At 37.4% G+C, this 21,172-nt stretch overlaps 1 protein-coding gene across 1 annotated transcript in view; it reads left to right on the top strand.

The window, feature by feature from the left end:
• Positions 1 to 21,172, top strand: part of LOC123666273 (signal transducer and activator of transcription 5B-like) — a 40,441-nt gene that overhangs the window by 14,217 nt on the left and 5,052 nt on the right. Inside the window, exons 9-18 of the mRNA XM_045600439.1 lie at positions 2,914 to 2,996; positions 3,670 to 3,739; positions 4,269 to 4,423; positions 6,546 to 6,669; positions 7,752 to 7,880; positions 9,971 to 10,077; positions 10,831 to 10,992; positions 12,333 to 12,457; positions 13,501 to 13,653; positions 14,611 to 14,740. Coding sequence (XP_045456395.1) covers positions 2,914 to 2,996; positions 3,670 to 3,739; positions 4,269 to 4,423; positions 6,546 to 6,669; positions 7,752 to 7,880; positions 9,971 to 10,077; positions 10,831 to 10,992; positions 12,333 to 12,457; positions 13,501 to 13,653; positions 14,611 to 14,740 — 1,238 coding nt within the window. The remainder of the gene's footprint in view (positions 1 to 2,913; positions 2,997 to 3,669; positions 3,740 to 4,268; positions 4,424 to 6,545; positions 6,670 to 7,751; positions 7,881 to 9,970; positions 10,078 to 10,830; positions 10,993 to 12,332; positions 12,458 to 13,500; positions 13,654 to 14,610; positions 14,741 to 21,172) is intronic.

Below are 21,172 nucleotides of genomic sequence, written 5' to 3' on the forward strand. Positions count from 1 at the left end.
TCCGTCGCTTATGAACCGATGTTGATAATTCTTTTTTTGTTGGAAAGGAGATATCCCTAGTTTGGTACCATGATAAGGAAACCAGGATCTGATGATGGGATCCCAGAGAAATCGAGGGAAACTCTCGAAAATCCGCATAACTTTTTACTGGGTGTACCGATTTTAATGATTTTTAATTTAATCGAAAGCCGATGTTTATCATGTGGTCACATTTAAATTTCATCGAGATCCGATTACAACTTTTGGAGTAACCTTAATAATGCGTATTTACTTAACTATTTTTTCGTCTACCTACATTGTATTACTTGTCGATATAATTGAAGTCGGTTTTTCTTCGTTTGCCTGCAAACACAATCATTACTACTATGGTATATTTGGTTTGTAGGTAAAAATAGTTGAGAACACAGAACTTGATAACTAATAGATATACTATATAGATAACTAATATTTTTTTTTTTTTATTATCTTTATTAGGGACTTTTATACATATGTACATGACAGTCCTATACTAAACTTATCTATTATAAAACTAACAATTTTAACATTTTTAAATAAACTAAATTATAATACTAAATTATTACTAGATCTTAACTTAATACTACTAATTACAAACTCTAGTATACATTTGGCACATTGGGAAGTTGGTTCAGACAAGATCTGATTCAACAAGCCGACTTCCAATATATTCAGGCCTAACTTGGACACCAAGTCTCGTATAGATAACTAATAGATCTTAATACTTTTTAATCTACTTCAAAATAATTGAATGAATTAATAGCCCTTTTATTCCTGAACATAGGGTTACAAGAAGTTAAGTTCGGAGTGCCTTTTGGCATAGGCCTCCTCCAATTCCTTCCAGTGGGTCCTCCCACCTCCTAACTTGACAGCATTTCAAATAATTGACAATTAGTAATTCTCAATTCAACGGTTTTTTTTTTAAATCTGTGTTACCTCATAATTTCTTACTGGTTGTACCGATTGTGATGAGTCTCTTTTTAATACGTGGTGCTTGTAGTCCAGTCTGATTAAAATTTGATTGAGATCTGACGAATATTTTTCGAATTATTTCTAAAATTATTATTATTATTATTAGGCGATTAGCTATGGACGGACAGAATCTCACGGTATTGACCCTGCTAGACTTTAGCAATGCGTTTAATACTGTCGATTTTGATATTCTACTGGCTATCTTGTGTTCTCTTGGCATATCTCCATCGGCAATTGGCTGGTTTCATAGTTACTTGTGCGGACGGCGGCAGCGTCTGCGTGTCGAAAATTCATTTTCAGACTGGTTAAACGTAATTGCCGGCGTTCCACAAGGTGGCGTGTTGTCTCCTCTTCTTTTTTCGATCTTCATAAACTCTCTCGGTCCTCATATAACTTCTCCCTATCACCTGTATGCAGACGATCTCCAAATTTACTCTCATGCAAAATTAGTGGACTTACCGACCTCTATAATTGAGTTGAATAATGAATTGGACAACATTCATAGTTGGAGTAAATCATACGGTTTAAACGTCAATCCTTCTAAGTGTCAAGTCATTATCATCGGTAGTTCAAAACTAGTGTCTCGAATTGACTGGTCACTTATACCTCCCGTCATTTTTAATAACACTGTTATTAATTACAGCGATAAAGTAAAAAACCTCGGTATAATTTTTGACAGTCACCTCTCGTGGACGCATCAACTGAGTGAGTTAAGTCGCAAATTATTCGCAGCTATCAGATCCCTCCGCCGGCTTCAATATTTTCTTCCTATGCCTACCAAAATTGCGTTAGCACAGTCACTCCTACTACCGATTCTTGACTATGCTGATATTTGTTACCTAGACCTTAAAGAGGAGCAGTTAAATAAGCTTGAGCGCCTCCAGAATCTCTGCATACGGTTCATATTTGGTCTTCGCAAATATGACCATGTCTCCGATTTTCGTAATCAACTCAAGTGGCTCCCTATCCGCCTTCGCAGGAATACTCACATCCTTTCTTTACTATATTGTGTACTTTTCCATCCAGATACACCGCGTTATCTAAAAAATCGCTTTGAGTTTCTCTGTGACACTCATGAACGTTCCCTCAGGTCATCTTCAACCTTAACACTCAAAACTCCTTCTCATACTACTTCCTTTTATTCAAACTCCTTTTCTGTTAAAGCTGTACAACTTTGGAACTCTCTTCCTCTCTCTATAAGAAAAGCTCAATCTCTTGCCTGTTTTAAAAAATATCTAAAGGCGCATTTTTTGTCACTAAATACTTCATAATTATCATTATCAGCTCCATAAATATATATATTATGTAGTATTTGTTTATGTAGTATATATATATATATATATTAATTTGTATATATTTATTTGTATATATGTATGTGTATGTATATTGTGTGTATATGTATGTGTATATGTATATTTACTTCTGTTAATATCATACTGCTTGTTAACTATATACCAATTCTTTATCAACTGTTTGTACACTTCCCTACCGCTTCTCTTTTTCTTCGCTATGTCCTATGCCCAAAGGTTGTCTGGAAGAAATCGCTCTTAGCGATAAGATCGCCTTTGTACATCTTTCTTTTCATGTATCACTTTTGTTGTAATGTTTCTTTGTGGTGTACAATAAAGAGTATTTATTTATTAATTATTTCTAATAATGTGTATTTACTTGACAATTTTTGTCTACCTACGTTGTATTATGTAACGATGTAATTGAATTCGGTTTTTTGCGGTGAAGTCGAGAACAACGCATTATTCAGTATCGAACATGGTTCTCGTGTTATATTTTTGACGAGATTTAATTTTTTAAGTGTTATTACCATTACAAAATGATACTTGACTCGTTATTGGGACTCCTGGTGCCAAGTTAGGTGGTTAAGACGAAATTTAGTAAATAGCTAATTGGAGAAGTAATTCCTTGTTCCAGATAACAAGCTTATTGTCGACGCTGGTGACATCTACGTTCGTAATTGAGAAGCAGCCTCCGCAAGTTATGAAAACGAATACTCGGTGAGCAAACAGTTAACTGTACTTTTGAAGTAAAACTTTTTTACGCATGCTTGACTTAAGGAGTAAGCTGGTGAATGCGAAACGAGATCGCTACAAAAAGTGTGATCGGGTGAGGCGAACAGAAGTTGAGAGGGAGATGTAAGTTAGTGAAGATAGAACGAGAGTTAGATTTCGTAAGTTTTACCTTTTTTACAAATTTACGTATAAACTAGCTGTGCTCGCGACTTCGTCCGCGTGGAATTTAATTATTATTGTTTTCCAGAGATTAGCCGGAATAAACCGCCAGACAGACAAAAATTGTAAAAAATGTTATTTTTTTATAATTATGTACTGTGTATTCATCCATATGCATTTAGCAAAAAGCGGTTATTTTAGTATTACAAACAGACACTCCTTATTTTATTCTTCTTCTTCTTTAAAGACTATGGCTCCATCAGCTTTTCGCCGATGATTTTGCCAATGACAAGTACTGAATATGTATTGAAGTCCGGAAACAGGGTCCGGTTTTGACAGTAAAATAGTGGGTTAAGTCGCTTGAGCTGCGGTTAATCCAATTTTATTTATTTGTATGGATAAATAAGTGTATTATACCCAGACCTTAGGAAGAGTGTGTTATTGTGTGTGTATATATATATATGTAATGAATGCAAGTACCGACATATATATGTTACAGGTTCACGGCTACGGTTCGTCTTCTGGTGGGTGGGCAACTCAACGTGCACATGACTCCGCCCAGAGTGACGGTACGTTATCGACCGGTTTCTCTATTTAGAAAACGGTTTGTTTTGCTAACACAAGCACAACAACACACAAGCAACACCTTTTGGTTAAAAAAGAATTTCCAAAACCGGTCCTCTTACTATAAAAGTTTGAGGTGACACATAAAAAATTACAGTCTAACTAATATCCTACTCATTTTTTGGAGTCAGTTAAAAATTGATTTATTTAAGTAGGTTTTAAAAGTGTTTTGGAAATGTCATTTTAGAAAATAACATTATATTTGTTTTAGTTAAGTATTTACTGTAGTAAAAGAGAAGCGACCACCGATTCGGAATGTAGATTGTGAAGAGATGAACCAGCAAGATACTACGCAGTTACTCTTTATAAAAATGTGTTTAATTATGAAGTTATTGGAATCCTACAGTAAATACAGCGCCGCTAAATCCATTTATCTTAATCGTGAATATAATGTATGAAATAGTTGGTAGTAATAAGCGGTTAGTTAGTGTAAGGGCGCGCTAGTGTTTGGTGGTGACAGTGAGTGCTGTGCAGGTGGTGATCATCTCGGAGCAGCAGGCGCAGCAGCTGCTGAAGAGCGAGGCGGCGAGCGGGCGCGGCAAGGCGCCGGCGGAGTGCGGCGACATCCTCAACAACAGCGGCTGCATGGAGTACCAGCCCACCAGCCGCCAGCTCAGCGTCAGCTTCCGGTACCGCCGTCTGTCTCTGTCGCGCTCCCTGCGGGGCCGCTCCTCTCTCTCTCACCCGCAGCGGGCCGGCGGAGTGCGGCGACATCCTCAACAACAGCGGCTGCATGGAGTACCAGCCCACCAGCCGCCAGCTCAGCGTCAGCTTCCGGTACCGCCGTCTGTCTCTGTCGCGCTCCCTGCGGGGCCGCTCCTCTCTCTCTCACCCGCAGCGGGCCGGCGGAGTGCGGCGACATCCTCAACAACAGCGGCTGCATGGAGTACCAGCCCACCAGCCGCCAGCTCAGCGTCAGCTTCCGGTACCGCCGTCTGTCTCTGTCGCGCTCCCTGCGGGGCCGCTCCTCTCTCTCTCACCCGCAGCGGGCCGGCGGAGTGCGGCGACATCCTCAACAACAGCGGCTGCATGGAGTACCAGCCCACCAGCCGCCAGCTCAGCGTCAGCTTCCGGTACCGCCGTCTGTCTCTGTCGCGCTCCCTGCGGGGCCGCTCCTCTCTCTCTCACCCGCAGCGGGCCGGCGGAGTGCGGCGACATCCTCAACAACAGCGGCTGCATGGAGTACCAGCCCACCAGCCGCCAGCTCAGCGTCAGCTTCCGGTACCGCCGTCTGTCTCTGTCGCGCTCCCTGCGGGGCCGCTCCTCTCTCTCTCACCCGCAGTGGGCCGGCGGAGTGCGGCGACATCCTCAACAACAGCGGCTGCATGGAGTACCAGCCCACCAGCCGCCAGCTCAGCGTCAGCTTCCGGTACCGCCGTCTGTCTCTGTCGCGCTCCCTGCGGGGCCGCTCCTCTCTCTCTCACCCGCAGCGGGCCGGCGGAGTGCGGCGACATCCTCAACAACAGCGGCTGCATGGAGTACCAGCCCACCAGCCGCCAGCTCAGCGTCAGCTTCCGGTACCGCCGTCTGTCTCTGTCGCGCTCCCTGCGGGGCCGCTCCTCTCTCTCTCACCCGCAGCGGGCCGGCGGAGTGCGGCGACATCCTCAACAACAGCGGCTGCATGGAGTACCAGCCCACCAGCCGCCAGCTCAGCGTCAGCTTCCGGTACCGCCGTCTGTCTCTGTCGCGCTCCCTGCGGGGCCGCTCCTCTCTCTCTCTCTCGCGCACGGCTGCGGTAGCGTGGCGAATGCTAGCGCGACCCCACCTCGCCCCACCCAGGCGGACGACTGCTCACACGTGGTGGTCTTTAGTCAGCTGGAGTCTGACATAACCCCTCTGGTACCCCCGCGCTGCAGGGTATCCATCATGGATTTTCCCCACATAAAAAAAGACCCGCTCCTCCTCTCACTAACCCGCAGCGTTTAACTTATCGCTTCTGTCGACCATCCCAAGACGCACAAGTTTTTTTTTTATTAAAAATATGGTTTAGTTCTGGTTACTTCAGCGCTTAAAAAACGTATTTTGTTGATTACAAATAAATAGGTAAATTAAATACTTTTACAATTGAGGTGGGACAAAGAAATTTATTTAAAATTGAAGTTTACCTTTTATCTGAACTACTTAGATAACGGCATCTCAGCATCAGAACTCAAAACAGGTTATTTAATATATACATTTCACATTTAAAAAAACCTTAATATAATTGAAATTGAGAATATTATTTGAACTAATAATAAATTTGTATATTTACCTATAACAGAGAACTTCTAACACTTCTTAAACAATATTTAAAAGTTAATGTAAGGTTCACAATTTTACAGAATATTAAATACTAGCTGTACCTGCGCAATTTGCTACGCTTTTTTTTCTTTTGGTCGTTCCAACTCAGAAACCTTTGTGGGCTCATACACAACACTTTGCTGAATATCATGATCAAATGCATAATTTACGATTATATAAAGGACATACAGACAAACATTCATTTAGGTGTAAGAAAGTCTAATATTGTTATCCAATGTATGACAACTCACTTGATAACGATTGTAACTCAAAAGGAGGAAAATATATTTGCTAACCCACAGTGGGGCCTTCCTACTTGGAAAGAAAGGCCTTAACCCAACATTTGAATGTCACAGGCTGAATTATTGATCATACGAATTTGATTATAACATTTACTATTCAAAGAATAAGTTCATAAAAACGATGTTTATTTAGCTGTTTACTTAGTAATTATTATTATTTTGTCAACAGAAATATGCAACTGAGAAAAATAAAACGCGCTGAGAAGAAGGGCACTGAGAGTGTCATGGACGAGAAGTTAACCCTGCTCTTCCAATCCGAGTTCAATGTTGGTGGAGGAGAGTTGGTTTTCCAGGTGAGTCAGAAGAAAGAAAGATAGGAAGATGGAAAAGAAAATGGCCAACTATGGCATAGCAAAATATCATCATCATCATTACAGCCTATACAGTCCACTGCTGGACATAGGCCTCCACAAGTTTACGCCAAAAATAACGTGAACTCATGTGTGTTGCCCATAGTCACCACGCTGGGCAGCCGGGTTGGTGACCGCAGGGCTGGCTTTGTCGCACCGATGACGCTGCTGCCCGTCTTCGGCCTAGCAAAATATATCCTGCTTAAAATCTTGAGCAGCCCGACTGGGGAAGAAACTCCACCTCACAGATCACAGCTAAATAATACTGCTTTTAACTAGTGTTGTGTTCTTGTAAGTAGGGTAGATAGGGTAGGACAGGGTCGGGGTAGAGTCGAAAACGCGTTTGAGATGCTACTGATGATGCAGGCGTCTATAGGCTACGGTAATCGCTCAGCATCAGGTGAACAGTACGCTTGTCGCTGGAGTTCCCAGCTATCTTCAAAAATAAAATGAATAACTTTTTATCGCCGATGTTTTTAAATATATATTTAAGAACACTATAATCATGTTTGTACAAAGTGCTACAGGTGAAGATAAAACAGCGGAAAAAAATGTCAGAGAATAAGTTGTTTACTATATAGATAGTAGAGATATCTACTGTGGGGGCCGCTCTTATTTTCTATTTTTTTTATGTCACTAGGTCGGCAAACAAGCGTACGGCTCACCTGATGGTAAGCGATTATCGTAGCTTATAGACGCCTGCAACACCAGAAGCATCGCAAGCGCGTTGCCGACCCAATCCCCAATCCCCCCAGGAGCTCTGGTCACCTTACTCACCAACAGGAACACAATACTGCTTGAAAACAGTATTATTTAGCTGTGATCTTCTGTAAGGTCGAGGTACTACCCCAGTCGGGCTGCTCCTGATTTTGAACAGGAAATTCCTGCTGTGCCCTACCTCAGTCCGTTACGCTATAGCCTTGGATCTCCTAAATTTGCACCTGCGTGTGTGACATGTAGATAGATAAAAGCAGTTTTTATACTTATGCTAAAGACAGGTAGCTAAGGACAGTGTTGGTTTCCAGGTGTGGACCCTGTCGCTGCCCGTGGTAGTGATTGTACACGGCAACCAGGAGCCCCACGGCTGGGCTACCGTCACGTGGGATAACGCGTTCAGCCCGCCAGGCAGGGTCCCCTTCGCGGTGCCCGATAAGGTAACTATTATTATTATTATTGTTAAACCTTTATTGCGGACTAGCTGACCCGGCGAACTTCGTATCGCCTAACACAAACTTTATCGTATGGTATTAAAGTTCAAATTGACTTTTAAGTATCATCACAAATCTTTTTTATGGGAGTATAGAAAAGTGTTGTTTTTAGACTTTTTCAGAAAATTTTAATTTTTTTTTTGAATTTTTCTCTCCGTAAGAACCATCCTCGTACTTCAAGGAATATTTTAAAAAAAGAATTAGCGAAATCGGTCCAACCGTTCTCGAGTTTTGCGCTTAGCAACACATTCAGCGACTCATTTTTATATTATAGATATAGTTAACAATGTTTCTTACAATTTATGTTGATCGACAATATTACAAAAAGGGTACATGCTAACGTATATCTGCGTGTCTTTGGGACACAAAGGTCTCCTCCAACTTCTTCCACTTCTCTCGGGACAAAGCAGCCCTCTGCCATAATGGGCCTGCAACCCTTCTGATCTCGTCTGACCATCGCTTCCTTTGTCTTCCTCTCTTTCTTCTGGTGTGAAATCGAGGGGTCCACAGGGACACATCCCTTGTTCCTTTTGTCTCCAGTGTCTCTGAGCAAGGTGACTATACATATACCTAAATAAAAAAAATAATAATACAATTTAGCTTGTAACATCCCACTGCTGGTCATATGCTTCTTTCTCCTTTGTAGGAGAAGGATCGGAGTTTATTCCGTCACGCTACATAACTCCGGGATGGCGGATATTGCTTCAGGTGTATATGATAATAACCGGGACCGACAGGAGACCCACATTGTGATATTTCGTAATTTATTTCCGATACATCCCCTCTCCTTTCGAGTCTCACATGATTAATGACTGACTCCGTGCGACCGTGACTCCTTGTGAAAAATAATCAGTATTTTTATTGTAATTTTTAATCCTTTAATTGTCGAAAGATTAATTCGATATAAGTGACGTATGCTACTTTAAAAGTATAACAAAAATGTGAGAAAAATTGTTTTACGCAAGTTTGCATGTAGTTGTGTACTGAAATAATTATATATGTGTAGATGTTGACGTGACGTTAATGACGCCGCGTTGGCGTAACGGTGACGGCACTGGTTTGTGCCCGTTGCGTTAGCGGTTGCGGATTCGATCCCCGCACATGACAAACATTTGTACTGGCCATACAGATGTTTACTGTGGTCTGATATGTATATGTTAACGTTTGATTGTTTTAATGGATCTCCGTAACAGGACTTACCGAAACTAAATTACGAAATGTTTTCATATCCGTTAGAGTATTTAAAACTGGATTCCGAAATTCTATTAAAGACCTGTGTAGGCTATAAAGCATCACGTTATGACATTATAGAATGTAGCAGCTGCGGTGCAGGATTATACTAATGATAAATATTTTTGGATTTAGTGACGCTGTATCTCAACAGTTTTTTTAAAGAGTAAAACCACGGAGTTTCTCTCCAATTCTTTTCTACAGAATCTGCATTCCGAATCGATGGTAACACTAATGGACACACTTTGAGCAATAATTAAAATTTTAGTTTGTAAAATAACGATTCGAAGGTGCTTTTGAAACCTATTTGAGAAGTTATTTTAGATTTCGAGCAGACACATCATATTTTTACCCGATTTCCAAAATAGGAGGTTTTCATTTCGATTATACTAGCCGACCTCGCGAATTCCCAGCGCCTTATTTTTTTTTTTCTTGAATATAATATATATCGAAATAAAATATAGCCTGTATTTTAAGTTGGAAAAGTTACATATCTGTGCCAAATTTTATTAAAATCGGTCGGTCATATTTTTCAAGTTGGATCAAACTGCACACGGTGTGCAAATTTTATTAAAACCGCCTAAGTAGTTTAGGCTTGCATCGCGGAGAAACAACGTTATGCGTATTATATATATATATATATATATATATATATATATATATATTTGTTTTATGTATGTTATCTTAGAACTTTTAATTGCGTATTCACAAGTACTTTTTTCGTTTGCTCGCAAACACATTATACCAAGTATTAATGGTATTAAATTTGAAGTCTGATGACACATAAGCTTTATTTTTTTTTTCAGGTATCTTGGGGACAATTGGCTGAGACTTTACGCATCAAATTCTGCTCCGCAACCGGAGGCGATCTTTCCGAAGATAATCTACGATTCCTTGCCGAGAAGATATTCAGGTAACTTGTGAACTTGTTCGCTATAAATAAATAAATAGCCTCACAATCAACGGCCCCCGATGAGATTTAATCTTGTGTTGGGGGCCTGGAACACAATACACAAGCACAAACGCCCAGACTAAGGCAAACATCTGTATGGCAAATACAAATGTATGCCATGTGCGGGGCTCGAACCCGCGACCCCCAGCGCAATCGCTATAAGCCAGCACTTTGACCGCTGCACCAACGCGTCAATATATGTTATCAATATATGTGGTATCTTTTCAGTGATATAATAAGAATCAGATGTAAAATAATTAAACCACTTTCGAAAGGAAATGTAAATCTGAACAGAAAATCCAGTTAATCGTTCAATGTGAATTATTAGGCAACTATAAGTTACAGTAACCGCATATCAGCAGGTGAGCCGTGCGTTTGTTTGCCCATGTAGTTGTTCAAAGTGAATAAAAGGGACTCCAATTACATCGGCAAATAATACAACGTAGGTAGACGACAAAATAGTCAAGTAAATACGTATTATTAGATATAACTCGAAAATACTCGTCAGGTCTTAATCAAATTTAAACGGAACCACATGACCAGCACTAGCTTTCGATTATTCACCACGAAAAAGCTATGAAATAACATATTTAAAAAAGCTGACATTAAAAAAATAGTCGAATTAAGAGCCTCCTTATTTGAAGTCTGTTAAAAAAATCTCATCTATCCCACGCTATACCGTACACTTCGCAAGTGACCCCCCTCACCCCCCAGGAGCAGCCTGCCACTGAGCAACATGGAGCTGAACAGCATGACGGTGAGCTGGACGCAATTCTGCAAGGACGCCCTGCCGGAGAGGAGCTTCACCTTCTGGGAATGGTTCTACATGGTGGTCAAGGTGACTAGGGACTATTTGAGGACTCTGTGGTGCGACCGGTGAGTTTTACTTGGATTATTAACACGAATAAGTACAGTCTATTTGAGAACCTCCTCCTTTTCAAATTTGGTTACTAGAACAATGTCTCGATGGAAAGTTTAAAAATGCTTAAAATACAATTGACAAGTAAGGGGACATACATTAATTACGTCAGCTCAGAATGGGGGGAGGGGTCCAATGAAATCCTCACCAAATCTCATTTATACCGAGGGATCCGATCATTGAAAATATCACATCACCTTAAAAAAATATAAAATATTACAAATATTACAAAAAAAAAAAAAATATTTTGAGTTTTCATTTTGCCCGCTAAAGTAAATTTCATGGCTATTAGAATCATTTAGTTTTTGCTTTAATTTTATTTAAATAAATTAGCTATCTATATTATATTCAGCGTCAATCTCACGTATGGGGAGGGGGGGGGGGGTCCAAGCAAATCTTACTAAATCTCACCTAAGAAGGGGGAGCGGTCTAAACTAATCGAAAAATAGCTTATTTTTTCCGTCACTCTCTTATCAGCGTCAATCTCACGTAAGGTAAGGGGGAGGGTCCAAGCAAATCTCACCTAAGGGGGAAGGGGTCTAAGCTGATCGAAAAATAGCTCACATAATTAATGTATGTCCCGTAACATGACATATGTAATCGGTAAAATTATCAAGTATGGATTATTTCGACTGTCCCTACGTACAGTATCGAAACTGAAAATTTTCTATTTTTTATTGCATGAAAAAACTACTTTTTATGTATATTTTGCAAAGAGAAAAGAGAAAATGCTATAAAATACACATAAAATAACATTTTTCATGAATTTATACTCAATATCGATACTCAACAAATCATTCAGCGTAAAAAATGTAAAAAAATGTATGTGCTGTGTGGCTACGGTGTCGTAAGAGGCGACTAAAGGATAACACAGTTCCACTATCACCTCGGAACTTAAGAAGCCGACCGATGGCGGGATAACCATCCAACTGCTGGCTTTGAAATACACAGGCCGAAGACGGGCAGCAGCGTCTTCGGTGCGACAAAGCCAGTACTGCGCTCACCAACCCGCCTGCCCAGCGTGGTGACTATGGGCAAAACACATGAGTTCACGTTATTTTTGGCGTAAACTTGTGGAGGCCTATGTCCAGCAGTGGACTGTATAGGCTGTAATGATGATGATAATGATGAAAAAATGTAAAGTGCTTTTTTTCTATTACGATATTATACGTAGGGACAGTCGAAATTTATTTATTAAGTACGAGTTTTCTTGAGTTTTAGTGAGACTAACAAACAGCAATTGATTTAAATATATATTTTTCTCTCATTATATATATCTGTATTATATCTTCCGCAGTCTGATCATGGGTTTCATCCAGAAGAAACAAGCCGAAGAGATGTTGTCCAAGTGTCCCCCGGGAACTTTCCTCCTGAGATTTTCTGATTCTGAGCTCGGTGGCATCACCATCGCTTGGGTTGGAGGTGAGTATTTTTATAGCTAAACTTCTTTACAATCGTTGTGATTTGAAACTCGATAAAACGAAAATTCGTTACGATAAAGAAACAAAACACAATATGAGAGAATCAGACTGAATACATTACTGCTCAAAACGTGTAAGAGACGCGTTTTGCGTGGCGCTTACGACATTTTTCACGAGACCGTGGTCATAGTTGATAGAACATAGCAATGACCTACCTTCCTATATATGTATGTATATATGTATGTTTATATGTATATGTATGTATATTTACTTCTCCTAATATCATATTGCTTGTCAACTATATGCCAATTCTTTATCAACTGTTTGTACACTTGCCTACCGCTTCTCTTTTTCTACGCTATGTCCTATGCCCAAAGGTTGTTCGATAAGACGTGCTTCTACTCCAGCCTGTTTTAAGCAACGTCTAAAAAAGGATTATATGTCCCTTAACATATAATAATATTCAGAATTTAAACATACATATTTTATATCAATATCTATTTGACATGTATATTATACTATCTTGATTATTTATGTATGGATATTTGTATATGTGTATGCGTATGATTTAATGAATCTATCATATATTATTTTTATTTATCCTTAAGAATATTGTACACTTCCTATCCGTCACTACTATATCGTGTCCTGTGCCCAAAGTTTATCTGGAAGAAATCTGCTTTGCGATAAGACCGACTTTGTACATCTTTCTTTGCATGTATCACTTTTTTTTGTAATGTTTCTTTGTGGTGTACAATAAAAAGAATTTATTATTATTATTCCTATGACTTTTCAGAAGTGTCACTTTTGCCATGTGTAAATTTCACATACACTTTAGATGGGGTGAAAGGTAGGCCAGTGAGGGGTCTTAAAATATTACACAAAATACCTCAGTATGTTATGGGCTGTCCATTTAGAACTGTTCACTTGAGCGCCAATTGTAGCAATTGCGTAACAGAATTTGGGTACAGAACCCTAAAAGACAAAGAGCTATTATTGGAAACTCAACCCAAGCCCAGTCACTTATAAACATATATTCCGCAGAGGGCAACGAAGTGTTCAGCCTGCAGCCCTTCACCTCCAGGGACTTGATGCTGCGCTCCCTGGCAGATCGTATCCTAGATCTGGCACAGCTGCAGTTCCTCTACCCCAACGTGGCGAAGGATGACGTTTTCTCCAAGTACTACACTAAGCCTGGTCAGTGGAACTTATCTTATTTATTCATTACAGTGGTCGCCCAGTGATCGACATTCGACCGTAATTAATTTAAATTTGATTTCAACTAATACTATAGCAAATATAATAGTTTTCAAGTAACTACAACAAATTGATGGTCACGAAAAATGAAAAGGTTATCGCATTATTATTAGGCAGACATATGAATACTTACGAATGAAAATAACTTTATTGACGAGACAATTTTATGAACATACAAAGTAGTCTGTTAGTGCTTTTAATTTAGACATATAATTTAGGAGATAATGTAAAATCAAATTAACTCTGTATGTCGCCCGGGTTGAACAGTAACGGTTCCAAAATATGATTACCTAGTATGTTTCATCTTAAAATTAACGAGGATAAAACTGCGTGGCAAAGCTAGTCCATATTATATTATAAAGTTTGTTTGTTTGTTTTTACGCGCTTATCTCAGGAACTATTGGTTGAATTTGAAAGATTCGTTCACTATTAAACAGCTCATTTATTGAGGAAGGATATAATTATATCCTCTGCTAAGATCAATAGAAACGGAGTCCACGCGGACGATGTCGCGTGCAGAAGCTAGTTAAATATAAATGCAAATCCCAAAAACGCAACGAATTACAATTAAACATATAATAAAAATTGAAATAAACAGGTTAAAAATATATAAATAAAGTCTGTAAAAAAATTTAGTTAAAAATAATATTTAGCCTTGTTTCTATATTCAAAATGGTTTTTCGAACTTTTCTTGTAAGAACATGTAGTATTTATCTGTCAGTATAAATTGATGGGCGCACAGAAATTGAAATTGTGCGTGTTGCATGTGAGTGCATGCGTGCTTGCGTGCGTGCGTGCGTGCGTGCGTGCGTGTGTGCGTGCGTGCGTGCGTGCGTGCGTGTGTGCTTGCGTGCGTGTGTGCGAGCTCGCAGTAGTAACGATACCTGGTGGGCGCAGAGAACGAGATGCTCAAGAACGGCTACGTGAAGCCGGTGCTGGTGACGACGCTGCCGCCCTACATGTCCTCGTCGCCCGCCTACGCGCACTCGCCCGACTCGCACCGGAACACGCCCAGCGTGCACAGCAGGTAGCCAACCCTTGCATATACATACATATATATATATATATTAAGTTATTAACATCCAAAATGGACCGGTTTATTACGTAACATCAAAAATTTTATCAAAAATTATCATTCGCTATTTTTTTGAGGTGTAAAGTATTTAGGTATATATTAGTAGTGGAAATGATTAATTGTACAATTCTGAATCACACAGACATACAAACAGATAATCAGTGTAGTTTTCTTTATACTGTAGGTATATTGATAAAGTTTACTTAGTACAAAAGTTACTGTTTCATTAGCTGAAGGTAGAACAAGCCACTTGGGCCCGTTTCATCACAATCGATAAATTACAATAATAAAATTCACAATGGCGAATACTAATATCCTATAAATAAGTTATTCTCGTATATATGTAGAATTGTCTATCAACGAATAATATTTTTTTAATTATTATTTTATTACCTTCTCGTCACCCCTTTAATATAACCAATAAGGCCAGAGGGAAAGAGGGTCAAGTCACTTTAATGAAAATTTTCAGGAGAGCCATTTTAAGGTTCAACATTTTTGTAAATATAAAGTAAACAACAAAAAAAAGTTATAATAAAAAAATAATAAACATATTTAACAACAAAATAGTTCGCCATTATTATTTCTGTGGCATATATTTGTTTATTTATGAATATAATTTACTGTTCTGTGTTAAAAAGATCAATATTTAACTATTAAGTCTACTCAACTACAACAGCCGTACTGGTGTAGTGGTGCGTGGTGACGCCTAAACACCGGCGGTTTGCGGGTTCGGCTCCCGCTCGGGATGGATATTTTATGGATATACAGTATTTGTACAAATGTTTGTTTCCGATTTGGATGTCTCTCCGCCATGCCTTGGAGAACATACCAAGTTGTCGTTTCCGGTTGTTATCATAAATACCACTCACTGCAGGGAATATACCCGCAGTACAGCAGCGTGGGGAATTGAACTTTGATCCTTCTCCTACATGGAGCAAGAGGCCTATTTTTTTTTATTTTTTTTTTTATGTCACTCGGTCGGCAAACAAGCGTACGGCTCACCTGATGGTAAGCGATTACCGTAGCTTATAGGCACCTGCAACACCAGAAGCATCGCAAGCGCGTTGCCGACCCAATCCCCAATGAGCCCAACCCAGGAGCTCTGGTTACCTTACTCACCAAACGGGAACACAATACTGCTTGAAAACAGTATTATTTAGCTGTGATCTTCTGTAAGGTGGAGGTACTACCCCAGTCGGGCTGCTCCATATTTTGAGCAGGAAATTCCCGCTGTGCCCTACCTCAGTTTAAAGGCCAATGCCCAGCAGTGGTATGTTACAGGCTGAGTTATTATTTAAACACACTATCAATGTAAATAGGGAAAAAGTCTCTTTGCCACTACTTTGAAATCAGTTGATTCAAGAAAATACTAGTGCCGCTTGATAGTTTACTCAAGAAATATAACAGATTTTTCAAAAAAAAAAAACCTGATTTGACCCATTTTTCCCTCTGGTCCTTCATACACTTATATAATCATATAGTATATATAAAACTCGCATAAAAATATTCACAGATATTATATAGATATTATAAGGCTAAATATTTTCTTTCTGACACTTTTTGTTTTTTTCTTTTGCAGTAATTGTTTTCTACCTCTTTCCTTCTAGGTACATGATTGAGTTCTGAAAACTAAAGTGAAGGAGTGTTTTATACACATTTATTTTTAATTAAGTTTTTTTTTTCATTTTTATGTTTAATATTGTTTACAGTCACATCCATTTTTTTTTAATTTTTTATTTTTTGTATTTTTTATTGGATATGTAATTTCGTGCTTCCTTGATTGAAAAAAAAATCTCAGTAATTTTATACAATTATAATTTTAACCAGCAATATTTTAGTTAAGTTTCTTGATTTTTAGTATATTTTAAGTTATTTTCATGATCTTCATTTTTTTTTTGAGAATACTTTAGGTATTGAAATAGTATTTTAGAATCTAAGAATTTATTATTAGGGATACTGGGGGTAGGTAGGGAAATTTATTGTAAATTCCATTGACGTCTAATTCTTTTAAAAATAGCCGACCGATGGCGGGATAACCATCCCAACTGCTGGCTTTGAAACACACAGGTTGAAGACGGGCAGCAGCGTCTTCGGTGCGACAAAGCCAGTACTGCGGTCACCAACCCGCCAGCCCAGCGTGGTGACTATGGGCAAAACACATGAGTTCATGCCATTTTTGGCGCGAACTTTTGGATGCCTATGTCCAGCAGTGGACTGTGATAGGCTGATGTGTGTCTGTGTGTGTGTGTTTTTTAAAAATTGATTTAAAACTGTCCCAATCATAGTGAAAGTGGAAAAAGTATTTTTTTTTTAAGATAGTATTAGGTAATTTAGACTTGAAGTAGATAGAAATACGAGAATTTAGAGTAAGGAGTGAATACGACATTATGTATTTTTTTAATTCGAACAAAATGTGAGATTTATATCCGGGTATTGTTTTTGTCCGCCCCATTTTTAAAAACCGAAGTTTTATTTCTCGTAAAACTCAGAATTTTGACTTTTTTTTATCGTAAATTATTTTTTATAATTATTATTTCTGTAATACAATATAAAAATATTACTTAAATTGAACTTATTTTTATATGTTATTACTAAGCTTTAAAATCACTTACAGTTATTATAAACAGTCGTATCTAAATAGCGGTATACGTTGGTGATAAAGGGGTATAAAATTGGGAAAACGTGAGAAAAAGGGGGGAAAGGAATTATACGTACTTTGACTTCACATCTTCTGATTGCTAAAATTGTAATTAGCTGTATTAATATTGTTAATAATTTGAGTATCTCAATTAAATTGTATTTTTAATCGTTTCGTCATAGTCGTATGGTACGGATATTTGATGATTTTGTTAACGGAACTCAATAGGGTTCCGATAGATGGCGTTATTTGATTCGTTTATTTACCATTTGATATGGTATTAATCTTTTTCTTTATATATATATTGTAAAATTGAATTTCGTATTTATTTTAAACACATTATTCTACGACTATGACGATTTATTTTTAAATGTCTGTCTTAACTTTTTTTTTGTGTGTCTGAGGCTTATAAATTACCACGACAAAAATATTTTTAATGTGATTTTGAATTTATTGACGTCATCTGAATCGTAATTTTTGTTATTACTGGATATACATATATTTCTAGTTGAAACTAATTAAAATATTTCTTTTTATTAGTTGCGGCACAAATATTCTACAACTATAAGCGACTCGGCGCGAATTTTTTTTTTTTAAATTTTAAGCCTTGTACGGACCTTGTGCTCTATTGTACACACAGTCTAACAATGCTGGCCATGTATACACATGTACGTTATGTACGCTGTACATTTGAACACAAAGTCCTTCTTCGCTTCGCTTTTTGAGGCTAATGTTAAAATTCGGTAATTTGTAATTTTGTCTGTTGATGTTAAAAATATAATAATTGTTTGTGGTTGTTGTAAAATTAGGTACGTGTAGGTTGTCCTTTATTAAAAAAAAAAAAAAAAAAACTTCAAGTCGGTTCCTATATTCATAAAACGATTCGTTTTGCATACGACTACAAGTTGGAAGTTAAAGGTCTGTTGACGAATTGTTTTTGGATATAGAGACCGCCTTAACTCGTGTACTTACTTGCGCATTTCATTATTGGCGTTTTTATTTTATTATTATTATAATATTATACGTTTACTAAAAAAATGCATTTGATAAAAATGTTATCATCAAAGATAGATAGGAGTTAAAGCATTAATAGGAATTTTATCGAAGCCAGTATTAGGCATATTGAAGGGTCAATTGTTATTTTACAATGAAAAAACTTTCGGATTTCGTCGCGGTTTATTAAAACGTCCATTTAGAAAGAAAGAAAGAAAGAAAAATATTTTATTGTTCACAATAATAAAAATCATAACAATACTCAGCACTCGCCACACCATTGCATCAATGGTGAGACGCTGATTTTCAGTGACCCCTCATTGTCACTCGCTTGGAGCGACATCACTGACAAAAACTATTAATAAAATAATATCCGAAACGAAATCCGAAACCGCGAGAAAATTCGAAAAAGTTGAAAATTCGCGTAAAAAGATTAGAAAACAATTTCTTTTCTCAATCAGTATTATTTGCAATTTGGGTTGTTCGTTTCATATTAAATCTATAAATTGTAACATTTAAGTCATATCATAAAACGTGGCTTTAGGTGTTTGGAATGTAATTATAAATGTCAATTTATCGATTTTAACCCGTATACAATTATCGGAATATATTATTTTTACAATTATCGAATATATCAGGGTTTCCAACGAATTTAAAATTTCATACTGTCATATAGGAAAATATTATATTTAAAAAAGGATTTATCCGTTTATTACACAACTAGCGACCCGCCCCGGCTTCGCACGGTTGCAAAAACTATCAGTGTTCCTCTACTATATTATGTATGTATTGCATATATAAACCTTCCTCTTGAATCACTCTATTTATTAAAGAAAACCGCATCCAACTCCGTTGCGTAGTTTTAAAGATTTACAGATAAGCATACAGATAGCGGGAAGCGACTATGTTTTATACTATTGATAATACTGATACACAATAACAATAATAGGAAATAAATATGGACGTCCGAATATACTAATTTTAAAAAAAGAACATAAGTATACAGTTAACATAACGAATTTTGAAACTTTAATGACCAATTAAAAATAGGAAAATATACGAATATATCATTTAAAAAAAAATTATACAACTATACTTATAGGAAATTAGAACTTTTCTTGAAAATTATAAATATAAAAAACAATTCAAATTTAAGTTTACATTTCAACCGTTTAATTTAAACTTGATTTTTCTATACTTCAAATATTTATCATTTTGTGTAAGAACAGTTAAATTTGGAACGCGACTTACTGAATCAAAACCATTGATATTTTGAACATAGAACGTGTAAAATTTTCCTTTATACGTCAAATGTATACGTGCTTACTAACAAATTTTAAATCTGTATGTGTATATAAGGTGTTCCACTGTTGCGTCTTAATACTTACGTCAAATAAACGCGTGGGAAAGGCTGTAATTTGTAATGGAGGGACGTTTTATTCAGAACTGCCTTGCAAGAGCAGGTCGTATATTGATACAAAGCAAAGATATCCCGCTCAAAATCTGGAGCTGCCCGACTGTGGATACTTCCACAGTCGAGATATTACACACCGTACCTCAGTTAAATAATACTGCTTTCAAGCAGTGTTGTGTTCCTGTGGTGAGTAAGGTGACCAAAGCTTCTAGACAGAGTCGGTGGGTCGGCAACGGATACTGGTGTTGCAGGCGTCTACAAGCTACGGTAATCGCTTACCATCAGATGAGCCGTACAATAAATTGATATAAGGGCTAGTTTTTGAAGTGACACTTCTTTGGGGGTAAAATGAGGGTAAAATTCGATGGCGATGGAACGGAAATTTAAAACTTTAAATTTGTATAAATATAAACGAGACTTAAAAATTAGTTTTCCAAAGAAGTTTCACCTTTGACACGTGTACTTTGTACGCACGCACTTTTTTATATTATTTTCGTGGAACGTGATCTACAACACCTACAACACCATTTGAAGGACCGCGGTTAACAGTCGAACACTTTATATATATGTAAAGCGAAAGACAACGTTAAGTGAAATTTACTAAAGTAGTCGTTCTGTAAAGAGTTCTTATTTGCAATGCAAAATGAATGAATGAAAATGATTTTGAGATTTTTTTTTTAATTTTCTTTTTTTAAAATAACCGTATATGAACAAAGTATGGAGGTTTGTTATATTAATTTTTGTATTTTAACTGATTCTAGGGTCCACAATGCATTTTTAAAATATTAAATAACGGTAAAATTTTATTTATATTGTTAAATTTATCGTCAAAATAATAAAATATATATTCTTAAGAAAAGCGTTGAAATAAGTTATGTTATTGGCTGATTTTAACATAATAGGCTAAGTAATTATAAATAACATTTTTCTCCTCTACTTTTAATGATAGTAAAAATTTATATTATTGTATTTTTTTACCTAATATTTGTTTTTATTTGCAATTTGACGAACGTCCATCTACTCAAGGATTGACTTTGACAGTTTTGGTAATTTACTAATTAAGTTGTGCACTAGCTCTGTTATTCTGTCACTATGGGTTACACTTAATTAATATAATAACAAAAATGTCAAAATACACATAATTATGTACTGTCAATAATAATGTAATAGAAACAGCTGATGGCGTCACCTAAATTTTAAATTTTATCAAGGCGCTGCCATATTATCTTTTTACAAATGCATGGAATATGTATGACGAAATATTACAAGCTTGTTGAAAAATATGTATACAAAACGGTTTTATCAATTAAAATCATTGTGAATTTTGTGATAATTATGT

The sequence above is a fragment of the Melitaea cinxia genome, chromosome 25, assembly GCF_905220565.1.
Source record: "Melitaea cinxia chromosome 25, ilMelCinx1.1, whole genome shotgun sequence".
Classification (NCBI taxonomy): Eukaryota; Metazoa; Arthropoda; class Insecta; order Lepidoptera; family Nymphalidae; genus Melitaea; species Melitaea cinxia.